We start from the raw sequence: 13856 nt of genomic DNA, 5'->3' as shown, positions 1-13856 counted from the left end.
ATATATATATATATATATATATATATATATATATATATATATATATATATATATATTGAAAATGAAGAACAAAAGATAAAATGCATTTTTTTACTGTGAAAACTATTGCGGTCTTCTTTAAACATAGGGCTACTTTGACAGGTAGGCTTGTTGTAAAAGGCGATTGAATATATCTTTATCCTGCACACTCAAAAGAGTTACTAGTCGCTGATCCCTCCATGGCTATTTTATTGTTTCGGGTAGGCGGAACTGTATCAATAGTTGAGATCAGAGGGTCTTTTAGGGTGAGCGTATTTGTATTTAACAACATATGTCAGTAGAGCATTAGAGTTTGATGCAACCAATCCCAATATCTACTTCAAGATACTGTTGTTTTCGAGGTAACAAATGGTTGTAATTCAGGATGCTGCAGCACCTGCATATATTTAGCATCATAATCTCGGGCATTGTGGCAGCTGCAGAAATAATATATATTTATTCTATTTTGTTCGCTGTTTTCCATCACATAGCATAATATATATATTTATGCTAGGAAATATCAATGACTTTTTGGTCGGACCTGTCACACCAATGGGTCAACATGCCAGTGAATTCTGCCTGCTGCCTCTTTTCTCTTGTAAAAAGCTACAACGTGTCTGTGCGGCTCATAACGTGTCTGATTCGATGACATAAGCAGTCAATAAAATTTAATCTTTTTTCTTCTGATATACAAGTCTATTTACATACCGGTACGTACGTAAAGAAGAAAATTTATCAGGTGCAATAATAATGTTTACTAGCGTCGTTTGTTCGAGATATTAGGTGGGATGTGACAAAACTGCTCAGGTTCTGGTCCCACTCGTGAGTGTCTCATCCGCCTCTCTCCCCGTCAAGGCGTGGTCAGTTTACGTGGTGGAGGATCATTCACATATGTTGAAATCTTATATCTATGTTGAAAACACAAGGACTATTCAGAAATCTTATATCTATGTTGAAATTTCAAAAGCTGAGGAGGATGGGACGAGCAAGTCCAATTTGGTGATGAAGAGTTGTAATTATCAGAAAACACAGTGAACGCATTCATTCTCTCACCACTCAGTCCAAGTCCATCTCATCTTCTCCTTTTCTTCCTTCGGGTTCTCATTTTTCCATGCTTTGTGTAACGTGAAGAGGCACGCGGTCGTCGGCCAATACATTTCTTGACAAGGACGCCTCAACCACCAATGGCGTAGAAAAAGGTGCAATACTTCGGAGCTGATTCGATGACTTGACTTTTGACCGGAGTCAACTCCGGTTTATAAACATGTATGTATGTATCTGTGGGATGCTTCTTCGACCACTCGAAACACCTTGAGACAGCGGTACAGCTTTCAAGTCCAGACTTTAGGTCGTGGACCCAAGCCACCACGACCGACAATCGCGTGTCGTGGTGGGAATACCTGATCCTAAGTAGCGGCCTAACTCATGACAGGACACACTCGACGCGCTGGTGATGATGCCCGTTATCCAAGGCCAACAAATTTCTTCTACATCGCCTTTGTTGTGACACCATCTTTCTACGTCTTGACTCTTCCAAAAACCCGAAGCTACACGGCATCATGGGAAGCAGATTCATTTAATGTTTGTTGTTGACACAAAAATAAAAGACTCGAGATTTAATGACTAGAAAGCTTTCCTCGCTGGAAAATTACCCAAAATCCTTCACCTTCACCTTAGTTTTTCAATTGCTTAGAAAACACTTAATATAAATTTATTTCTATCTTGATGGGTAATTTTTTTTTCAATTAATTTTAATGTTTTGTACGATTCATTTTGTGTGTGTGTGTGTGTGTGGTTACTTTAGATAAATAATAACTTTCTATATTCAATTAGTTACTTTAGTAGTGTTAATTATTCTAAATTTGCAAAATATTTATGTAGACGATCTATTAATCATGATGTCTCACATCACACGAATAATTTGATTTCACGCGGTGACTCACGTCAGCTTGTCATGGTTCGACCCGTAATTTTCTGAGACACGACGGTGGGCACACTGCTTCAGCATTATTGCTATAGATATTTCCCCTCTCCTTCACAGTGGCCAAAGAGCTTCACCATGTCTCCCTCCTCCCTATCCCCTTTCCTCAAGCTGCTGCTGCTCCTCCTCCTCTTCTCTGTGATCAGTGCCGACCCGTTGTATAATATCTGCGGCAACACCGGAAACTTCAGCGCCAATAGCACGTACCAGAACAACCTGAACCTCCTCCTTTCCGACCTCGCCTCCAAGGTTTCCGCTTCTGGCTTCATAAACGGCACCAGGGGGCAAACCCCCGACCAAGTGTACGGTTTCGCCCTCTGCCGGGGAGACGTCAACTCCAGCGCGTGCGGCTCCTGCGTCGATACTGCCACCCAGGACATTCAACAGATGTGCGCCTACAACAAGGCTGCTGTGATCTGGTACGACTTCTGCTTCCTCCGCTTCTCCAACGGGAGAATTTTCTCCTACGACGGCAACTCGCCAGAGTTCTACATGTGGAACGTCAACAACATCACCCGGGCGGATCGGTTCAGCAAGCTCTTGGATCTCCTGCTGAACCGTACGACAGACAGGGCGGCGAACTCCGCCAAGAAGTTCGCCACCGGGACGGTGAGCAACTTCACGTCGGCGTTCCCGAAGGTGTACGGCCTGGTGCAGTGCACTCCGGACCTGTCGCAGACAGATTGCGGGACGTGCTTGCGGGGTCTGTACAACCCTTTACCGAACCTAATGGTGGGAAAGGAAGGAGGGAGGGTGATCGGAGTGAGGTGCAACATGAGGTTCGAGGTGTACTCCTTCTACCAAGGCAACTCCACGCTGGCGCTTACAGCTCCCGTGGAAAGCGCATCGGAACCGACCCCACCGCCTGCCTCTCCGCCACTTGCTACCCCCGCCGTTCCCCGACGAGGTAAATTACCTCGGATCATCTCTTACTACCACACATCTTAATAACATATGATCTTGTCAGTCTTGTTCGATTTCTACGTATGCCTTTTTTTTTTTTTAATCGTTCTCTCTGACTCAAAAAAAATATTTACATATGTTATTATAAAAATATTTACACATAGTCCATATATGAGTATTATTATTATTATTACGTACGTTATTATAAAAAATATTCAAACGTAAAATACACATGTACATCAGACTGTGTACACCCCTCCCTGCTGGTGAAGACGCCCACTATTAGCCGACAACCCAATTCCTTTTTCTGCAATGATTACGGCAGAAGACTACGAACAAACTTGTGTCAGTGGTCTCCTTTGCTGTCGTTATCCTTGCGAGCAACGTCTGACACCACGGAGTTGCAGCCACTTTAGATCACGCCTTAAAAAGCAGCATAGGAGTAAGAGCCTGAAACAAAAAGCTAGTGCTCAGACTTTCACTTTTCCCTGCCATTCATCGGTCATCAAAATGAGTGGCCTGCCAGTTATACTTTTTCAGAAGATAATCTAATTTAGATACATAATGCATTGTCACATCTCCGATTTATAAAAAAATAAATTATTCTTTTAATATTTATAATTCATTTTTATTTTTTATTTTTAAATTTAAATCCTTATCTTCATAATAATAAATATTTTTTAATAAAAAAAATCACATCTTCACGTGTGACCAAAAAAAAAAAAACTCTCTTCCACCCTAACCTCAAACCTACTAATTAAATATAAGTAGGTTAAATATAAGATAAAAATAATTATTATAAAACTTAAAAAATAATACAAATAATATTTAATATTAATAAAATATATAACGATATCAATAATTTAATATAAAATAAATAATATATTAATTTATTATAAAATTCATATATTATAAAAATAATGATAATTCTTATATAGTAAATAAAATTATACATCAATCGTATGTAACATATCTTCATAACATACATAATAGTCAAACAATAAATATTTATATCTTGTTTAATGATACACTCTCCTAACAACGGATAAAGATGTATATTTTACGAGATGATTTCCTTTGAACAATAGATACAGAGCACTCATATCGTATTTCCAATAAAGAATAGAATTATATTCCTCATTGGCCTAAGTGGGGATATGTTCCTCCCAACAATAGATGGATGAACTATCTAACCATCATGTTTGATGGTTTGCTGATCTCCAAAGGGAATTACCTTATTTACCCTCGGTAGGGATATAATTATGATCATTTACATTCATTCATTTACGTTGCATACATCTAAGAAATGGTATGACAAAACATATTACGAAGGACCATACTTGATGTATGATTTACTAAACTAGATCTACTGATGGCTCAACATGTGGGCTACTAGTATAGCTACATAGCTATACTACATGTAAGCTACTAGTGTGAGCAGTATAGCTATATAGCTACATATACTACATGGTAACAATTGTATCAATATCATAAGCTTAATCTAAAAGAAATAGTAACAACAAATAATTATTTTTAAATGATACTTTCAGATAAAATTTTCAAGTTCATCAAATTATAAAAATATGAGACGTTAATCTCTATATAGTCCTCGATCAAAACCCTAATTGAAATAACCCTATTGACTAAAACCAAATTCAATTCAATTAGAATCTAACCCAACTTATCTCAAATCTTTATAGAGATAATATGGAATTATCTTAGACTGGTTTAATCTAGATTTAAATGATTTTAATTAAGTCAAATAGATTTGAATTAGTCAAGTTGATATGGAATCACTCTAAACTGACTTAAATCGACCAAGCTAGCATGATTCAATCAATTAGAGAGTTCAAACTAATAAAGGGAGAGAAAATTAAACTATGTCACATAGTGTTAGTCCAAACCGAATACCCGACTAAATATTGAATGAGTTATATGCACTGCACATGTGTGATTTAGATAACATATTTGGTTGAGATAGAATGAGTTGGATAGTGAGATGACAATGTATTTAACGTTAGTTTTATTTTTAATTAATTTTTATTTTGCTTTCATATATATAAAGATAGAATTATAATATTTATTTCTTATGGTTCACATATAAAAATAGAATTTAAACTATTTACTTTATAAAATTCACATAGTGCATTAGGAAATAAATCAATTCATAATTTAATTAATTATAAAAAAATAATTTACCTACATAAGTAAGAAAATTAATTTTAATCATTTCCTTAACTACACTATACAAACAAAAAAAATATTAATTATTTATAATAAATAATTTATTTTAAGGGAAAAAAATCGATGATTACATACATCCAATTCAATTAGGTACGTCTAAAGTCATCTGGAACCAAATTTAGTTGGTTAATTATTTTGTTAATTATATTATATTTAATAAAACAATATTAGTTGTGTAGGACTAAGCGAATCTCTTTTCATTGTTCCTAATAAAGTCGTCTTAATATCTCCCTCTGTTTTCCCTCATATCATTGATCTTGACTGCAATATATTTCCTAATAACCTTATACTTCATTCTCGATATCTTATATCAGTAATCATTGTTAGAAGAATATAGTAGAATTAAACATCAACCAATTTGGGTTTTTGTTCCCAAACTTCTCTTTGTTCTTGCATTTCTGTCCTCGAGGAGTTGACCATGCACAGCCCAATCGTTATGCTGATTGAGAAACGGGATGATGAGTTTTGGTGGCCATCTGTCGGTGCAGGAAAAAAGAAGAACGCAATTGGAATAGTTCTAGCTATTGTCATACCTGCAGCGACTGCAGTGCTGCTGCTGATCTCCATTGTTTGCGTCTGCTACTGGAGGAAGAGGAAGCGGATACCGAAACCTCCATGTGAGTGACCTGCCCATGCTCTTTTTCCTTCATTGCAATTGAATATAAGCCATACCGTTGTTTGAACAAGACAGGGAAAATGTTAGGATAAAAAAGTTGGTTCATTAACTGACTTGGTGCCTCCATCTTCCTCTTCCTCTCTCCTTGTCCGGGCCAACTAGAGATGCTGCTGGAAAATTCTCTATCAAGGCTAAAAACTTTTATTAAACTCATATATAAGTTTACACGAGTTATATATATATATATATATATATATATATAGAGGGGGTAAAATCAAAACTTTTGACTATGATAATTTTTTGAATTAGATCTCTTCAACTAAAATCATATCTAATCACATGATTTGAATTAATATTCCAACATATGTACGACGTGTGAGTGGAGCATGTGTTTTGTGAGTTATGTGTTTTTCCTACAATATGAAACAATTAGAATCCTTGTCATCATTACCATTTTTAACATGCTTGCAACTGCTTGCTGTTTCATAGACGAAACTGATGGGGAGCAGATCCCGAGTGTTGAATCACTACTGTTTGATCTATTGACAATACGACTTGCGACAGCCAACTTCTCCACAGAGAATAAAATTGGAGAAGGTGGATTCGGAACAGTGTACATGGTACGACCAGAGCCTTCTCCTCAGTATTCCACTTCGAATGTCGCTCTTGCTCTGTCCTCACGCTATAAGATCTTGTGCAGGGACTGCTACCGGATGGAAGAGAAATAGCTGTCAAGAGACTCTCCAACTCTTCTGGGCAAGGACTTGGAGAACTGAAGAATGAGTTAGTTTTGGTCGCAAAACTCCAGCATCGAAATCTTGTAAAGCTTCTGGGAGTTTGCTTGGAGGAAGAGAAGATGATTATCTACGAATATGTGCCCAACGGAAGCCTGGACGCCTTTCTTTTTGGTTAATTCTCCTTCCATATATATCATATATCACTGCTCTTCTTCATTGCCCGAGTGCTTGAGGTCCTAACACCTTTTCCGTCCAACAGATCCTACGAGAGGCCAACAGCTTCGTTGGGGAATCAGATACAAGATCATTGCCGGAATTGCTCGAGGCCTTCTATACCTGCACGAAGAATCGCAGCTAAGGATCATACATCGTGATTTAAAAGCCAGCAACATCTTGTTAGATGCAGAGATGAACCCCAAGATCTCAGACTTCGGTTTGGCAAAGCTTTTTGGTGGCGACCAGACTCAGGGCACCACAAGCCGAGTCGTGGGAACTTTGTGCGTATCACAACAATTAATAGTCTACTCATTGAAAAAGTTTGTGTTTATGTTGATTGATCGATCGATGTTGATCTCATTGCAGCGGCTACATGGCGCCGGAGTATGCGATGCAGGGCAAGTTTTCGATCAAGTCGGATGTGTTCAGCTTCGGTGTTTTGGTTTTGGAGATTTTGACCGGAAGAAAAAACAGTAGTACCTACGACTCCGACGTCGCCGAAGACCTTCTAAGCTACGTAAGTAGTCGGGTGCAGTTTCATAACAATCAAATCACATACATATATAGACGATAAGTAAACCATCCTGTGAAACAGATATGGGAGAAATGGCGAGGAGGAAGAGCCATGGAGATCGTAGACCCAGCCTTGGGTGGGCGGTACCAAGGAGGCGATGTGTTGAGATGCGTCCAGATCGGGCTGTTATGTGTTCAAGAAAATCCAAATGACAGGCCGACGATGTCAACGGTGGTTGTGATGCTCAACTCTGAGACGGTCTCCCTCCAGCCTCCTGCACGGCCTGCGTTCTGTGCGGGTAAGAGTGAAGCGAATGCAAGCTTGGGCTCGAGTAACTCGACTCTTCCGGTCGAAAAATCTGATCGACAAAGCAAGTCATTTCCCATGTCACCAAATGAAGTTTCGGTTTCAGAAATAGAACCAAGATAGATGGGAACAGCAAAAGGCGGCCACTGTCGATCTCTCCTCACATAAGGCCGTGTGCCTGTGTTCCTGTTCTCAGACACAGCGTCGTACAACTGCTGCTGTGTAGTCTCCTTCTTATCTATCTCATGATTTACCTTCTTTTAGGAGGAGTATCAGCGGAATTCAAGCAAATGAAATGTCAAAAAGGATTCCATGTCAATCCGCATATGTTTACGCTTGAATCTTCCATGTGAACTTTTGGATCAACATTTAGAATGTTGTCTTTATCTCTATAAATAATTATTCTCGAGTATAGAAAGAAGGATTATATACAAGTATAAACCTTTATCAAATAGTAGTAATATGAAGATAAAAAAATCGATACAAATAAAAATAGAAAAGATTCTCTTGAACTTCTTATAAGATCTTGATTTAATTTTAGATTTGAGCCCAATAAGCTTAAATATTTGAGATTGGGATGGATGTAGCTGTCATCTATTTATAGGCATAGAATAGTAACTTAAATCAAGAGAACCTTATCATATTTCTTATTTTAATTAATTAAAACTATATCCAATCAACTTATCTAAAAGATAAAATCTTAAACTCCTTTGAAAAATATAACTTTAAATCTTAACACTCTAACTATACTTTTGAGAATAAGTATTAATTTGCTTCGAGGATCTTCCCACGATCCTTTGGAGAGAGATTTAGTAAAAACATCTATAATATTTTCTTTGCTACCTCTACGACGTTAACGACTCCTTGAAGCACCTTTTTTGAATGAATGATGTTTAATTTTAATATATTTGGTTCTTGTATGATAAATCAGATTTATATTTTAGGATATTTTGATTGTCACGCTATAAAATAGTGGTTTCATAGTTGACAACAAACATACTTGATCTAACGCTTTAGTCATATACACTTTTTAGCATATTCTACTTCAATCGTAGAAAGAGATCGATTATTATTTCTTGCTACAATATTAGATACAAACATAATTATATAAAGAGACATAACTAAAAGTGGATATATGCTTATTCAAATCACCTCCCAAATCATTTATACATGTAACCATGCAATTTAAGATGAATACTCTTTTTATAATATAATTCCAAATGTCGAATTCACATATCTTAGGATTCTCTTTGCTACAGCAATACATGACTTTTTTTGGATATTGCATACGATCAACTAAAAATATAATATTTGGTCTTGTAATTATTAAGCAGACAAAACTATCAATAAGAGCATGAACAAAATTAAGGATTAGAAAATATTTTGCCATCATTATAACTTAGTTTTATATTTGCATCAAGTGGAGTAGAAATATTCTTATTTTTGTTAATTTTAAATCTTTCAATAATTTTCTTCGCATAAATTTTTTGAGAGATAAATATGCATTCTTTTGTATTTATTACCACCAAAAGAAATATTAAGCTTCCGTAATACCTTCATTTCAAACCAAAATGAAAAATAACATGAAGATTTAAAATCTCCACTTGGTTATTATCAATGATAGATTATACTATCCACATATAAAAGAATAATAACAAGTAGACTTCCTTGCTTTTTCACCATAGAATAAAATTAGATGTATTGAGCAATTTTTTCATGCTTTGGGAGCTTTCTTTAACCCATAAAGTACTTTCTTAAGCCTACAAACATAACTTGGTTCGAAAATATAAATATATCCTAGTGGTTGATCAATATAAAAATCTTTATCAATTTCACCGTAATTGCTAAAGCTTCCACCTAAAACTAACTGTTAGAGCGATTCTTTATCAATTTCACCGTAATTGCTAAAGCTTCCACCTAAAATTAACTGTTAGAGCAATCACTAATCGAACGGATGTCATCTTAATTATAGGACTAAATATTTTCTCATAATCTTCATCATATTTTTCAAAGAACTCTCTTATCATAAGTTTTACCTTATAATGATCTATATTTTCATTTGACTTATGTTTTACCTTATAAACTCATTTGCAAGTAACTTATCTACGATTTTGACATAAGATATCAAGTTTTATTTTTAAGAAGAGCTTTCGTTTCTTTGTTGAAGGCATTCTCTCACTTCTTAACCCCTTTGACTTTCTCAAAACAAGCAGGTTTAAGATATCAATTAGTTCAGAAAAAAAGATAATGACATATGCTTTCACTTTCTCTATCTCGGTAAGTTTGACAATTATTCATTTTAATTTTTTCAATATTGAAACTTTCTTTTCATGAATATTATTACTCCCTTCGTCACTTTGACTCTACCATTGGTGAGAAAAAAATAAAAGGAGTAGATACATATGAGAAAGGAAATCAGTTAAAATTCATAGGAGAATCAAGAAAACTCAACCATAGGTTTTGAACATATATCATTTATTGCTGTGATTGATAGTACCAAAAGAAACTACTTATGGAGAATAATAAGAAAAAATTTCTTTAAATATAAGATCTCGAGATATCATATACATATATGTTTTTTAGTTAAGTTTTAGCATCAAGTTTGTTTCTTTTTTAGTCTAGTATACAAATACAGTTTTAGCATCAAAATCTTCGTACGATAAAATCTGATTCTAACGAAAACCATTTCATTTATCTTGAATAAGTAGAGAATAGGGGATTGGACAGTTTGTAATGAAGTAAAGTTGAATGTAGTAAAGAGATTAAGTAGTAAGGAATGAACACATCAGAATTTATAGTGGTTCGATCATTGTGACCTACATCCACTTCCGATTCCTCCTCTGTTGAGGTCACCGGCGTCTACTAATGGTCCTCCTTTAATAGGCAAAGACCAACCACCTCTTTACAATACTTTCTCATTTTCACGAGTTTAGGAGATAACCCTTATAAGCCTCACACCTCTTTTTGGATGATTACAAAGCTAAAGAGAGGGAGGAGGAGGACTCTTTTCACTTTTACAATACTTAGAGTTATTTTTCATACTTTGATTGTACTCTGTTACCCTTTCGTACAGAAAAGGGTGGGGTATTTATAGGATCCAATGACTTCAAAATTGGAGTCAAAAAGTGTCTCATCCCGGATTTCTAGGGTACTGGCGGTACCACCGCCTGATACTTTGACACTGGCGATACCACTGCCTAATCTGATGGTACCATCGTTTGATAGAGTTCTCGAAGATTGAGCTCTGACGGCACCATCGCCTAGCAGGCGGTACCATCGCTTGGTAGGTAATAACTATCGGCGGTACCACCGCCTAGTCTGGGCGGTACCACCACCTAGACCACTTGGGAGATCGCTCCTTAGGCGGTTCCACCGCCCTAGTCTGGCGGTGCCACCGCCAGACAGGGTCTAGCAACCTGTAGGAAAAATCTAGGGGTGACATCACATATGCAGCGGAAGCACAAATAAATAAAAATCCTAAATTTTTTAAAAATGTGTTCATCGTCGTGTGAAGTTTGATGCGCAAAAATTAGCGTAATTGAAAACCACATATGAGATAGTTGTATTACCTAGGAAGATCATATATCCCAAAAATCCTACAGACCTATAGATGATGATGAAGGAGGTCCAGTGTTCTCCTCTCTACCGGTGATCTATATGGTAGGGGCTGCGAAGACACTCCTCGAATCATTGCCCAAATCTCCACACTGTTGGCTGAGGAGGAGAAGGGAGGAAGAGAATAGAATGTGACATCCAAAAAGGCATAGCCTATGACTCTTTGGTTCCCTCTTATTTATAGAGGTTCCATATCAACTTAACCCTAATGGATCCTGCCATATTGGCTATTGGATCTCTATCCAATTACCCAAGCATATTAGATTAGTGGATCTCTACTTAATAATATCTTATTAGCTCTTATTGAATTTTATATATGAGATTCAATAATTTGGGGGCTTAATGGATATCCAATAAGATAGGAGCTCCAACGAATATCTCATATCCGAACCTCTACTCGTCGCAAAACCTACCATATGTATGTTACCCTCTAGGCCCAATATCGAGCTGGCTGTGAGTCATACATGTTCGAACTTCTTCTGGCTAAGTGAATTATTATCTCCATAATAATTCACTCGACTCATCGACTACAGACGTACTAGGCTACTACGCCATAGTCCCCAAATGATATAAGGGAATCCAATCATTTGGACATATCTGTCCTCAGTTACTATGTACCTATAGCCCATAATCTATCTAATATCTTAGAGATAGTACCCCGGCCATGTTGTTGTCAGACCCATACGATTTCTCCTCGAGTCTCACTCTAATCAGATTCTCTCGTAGAACTCTTTTTCTCTCAATCTGAATGACCTTGGCCAAGGATTTATCTGAGTATGAACTATTGAATCTCGAATTTTGATGACGAAATCAATTGGTGAATTAATGATCTAATCTATGTATTGAGATAAATGATGTAGGACTAACTACGATCATGAAAAAGGCAAAACAATTAAAGTAGAATCGAAGTTGGGCCGGATGAATCAAGGGATACACCGAAGGATTGTCGATACAGTGAAAACTCACTAGAAGTTCATTGGGAGTTTGCGAAAACTCACTAGAAGATCGCAAGGAGTTCGTTGAAAGTTCACCGAGAGTTCGGATGAACAATTGATGTGTTGGACAACTAGGATTGCTTGCATTATAATTGTCTAGCCTTAATTATCGTAATTAGGGTTTTAATTTGAGTTAGTTTTAGGAGAAATCTTACTAACCCAATTAGGGGCCAACTAGGCCTTTAACAGGGCTAAATTGGGTCGGTTGGATAGCCCATTCAACCACTTGAAGCCACGTCAGGCAGTGGCACCACCCAGACTGGGTGGTGGTACCACTTGAGGCTTGGCCTCCTAGGTGGGCGGTGGTACCACCTAGACTGGATGGTGGTACCACCAGTAATTATTGTTGCCAAGCAATGTTACCGCCCTGTCAGGCGATGGTACCGCTAGAGTTCAATCTTCGAGGCTCTGTTAGGTAGTATTATCACCCAGACTCGGCGATGGTACTGCTCAGTGTCAGTCTGCAGACGATGGTACCGCCCAATAATCACGGTGGTACCGCCAATACCTTGGAAACCTAGGATGAGACACTTTTTAGCTCAATTTCTAAAGCCATTAGGGCCTATAAATATTCCACTCTTTTCTGTATTAAAAAGCAATGAAATTGTGAAAAAAAAATCTCGAGATTTTGGGTTATAAAATTGCTAAGTGTCCTCCTCTTCCCTTTTTTCAAGAGAGGTGTGAGGCTTGTAAGGGTTGTCTCCTAAACTTGTGAAAGAGGGTGGTTAGCCTTCGCCCATTGAAGGAAGACAGTTAGTGGATGCCGATGGTCTCAATGGAGGAGGAATCAGAAGTGGATGTAGGTCACGACGACCAAACCACTATAAATTTGATGTGCACTCTCTTTTTGCTCTTCATTACTGCTATACTTTATTTTTAATTACTGATTATATTTAATTCAAGTGAAACACACTTTCAATATCAATTCCGATACGGGTTTCATCAAATCAAGCTTTTCAAAATCATTAATGTTTCTTGAATCGACGAAATATTTTCGTAAGCACTAATTTACTCTCCCTCTTAGTGTCGACTTGATCCTAATAGTTGGTATTAGAGCAATGCTACTCTTTTATTTGGTTTAAAACCTAAGGGAGATGACTTTTGTCGGCAATCAAGAGGTACATTCAATCACTTATCCTCCTATGTTCAATGAGACAAACTACACTTATTGGAAAACCAGGATGAGAATTTTCTTGCTTTCTATGGATTTCAAATTGTGGAACATTGTTGAAAGTGATTTTGAGAAGTCTTCGAAACTAATGAATGAATGGAATGATTTGGAAAAGAAGACCTTCTCCTTAAATGCTTAAGCGATGAACACTTTGTTTTATGCTCTTCATAAAAATAAATTTAATTGGATTTCTATATGCGAAAGTGCACATGAGATTTGGTATACTCTCGAAGTCACACATGAAGGCACAAGTAAGGTTAAAGAGTTAAAAATTAATCTTTTGGGGCATAATTTTAAGTTGTTTCAAATGAAACTAAGCAAAACTATTGGAGACATGTACACCCGTTTTACAGATGTCGTCAATGGTTTGAAAACACTTGATAAAGGTTTTTCTAATACTAAACTTATTAATAAAATACTAAGATCCCTTCCAAAAAGTTGGGATCTAAAAGTGACGGTAATACAAGAAGCCAAGGACATGAACAACTTTGCTCTTGAAGAACTTATCGGATCATTAATGACCTACGAAATGACGTGTAA

General features: G+C 36.9%; 1 protein-coding gene across 1 annotated transcript; it reads left to right on the top strand.

The window, feature by feature from the left end:
- Window positions 1-2051: 2051 nt before the first annotated feature.
- Window positions 2052-7854, top strand: LOC135676700 (cysteine-rich receptor-like protein kinase 44). Its single transcript, XM_065188154.1, has 7 exons — window positions 2052-2906; window positions 5635-5763; window positions 6252-6382; window positions 6463-6670; window positions 6759-6996; window positions 7082-7232; window positions 7311-7854. The coding sequence occupies exons 1-7, from the start codon at window positions 2078-2080 to the stop codon at window positions 7656-7658; spliced, it is 2034 nt and encodes a 677-aa protein (XP_065044226.1). The 5' UTR covers window positions 2052-2077; the 3' UTR covers window positions 7659-7854.
- Window positions 7855-13856: the final 6002 nt, after the last annotated feature.

This window comes from Musa acuminata, chromosome BXJ1-6, assembly GCF_036884655.1.
Source record: "Musa acuminata AAA Group cultivar baxijiao chromosome BXJ1-6, Cavendish_Baxijiao_AAA, whole genome shotgun sequence".
NCBI lineage: Eukaryota > Viridiplantae > Streptophyta > Magnoliopsida > Zingiberales > Musaceae > Musa > Musa acuminata.
Note: the sequence above shows the minus strand (reverse complement) of the source record. Positions and strands in the feature narration are given on the sequence as shown.

Coding starts and splice junctions, on each gene's coding strand:
- LOC135676700 (XM_065188154.1), top strand. CDS start 2,078: ATGTCTCCCTCCTCCCTATCCCCTTTCCTCAAGCTGCTGCTGCTCCTC. Junction 2,907..5,634: donor CCCCGCCGTTCCCCGACGAG/GTAAATTACCTC, acceptor CTGTCGGTGCAG/GAAAAAAGAAGAACGCAATT. Junction 6,671..6,758: donor CCTGGACGCCTTTCTTTTTG/GTTAATTCTCCT, acceptor TCCGTCCAACAG/ATCCTACGAGAGGCCAACAG.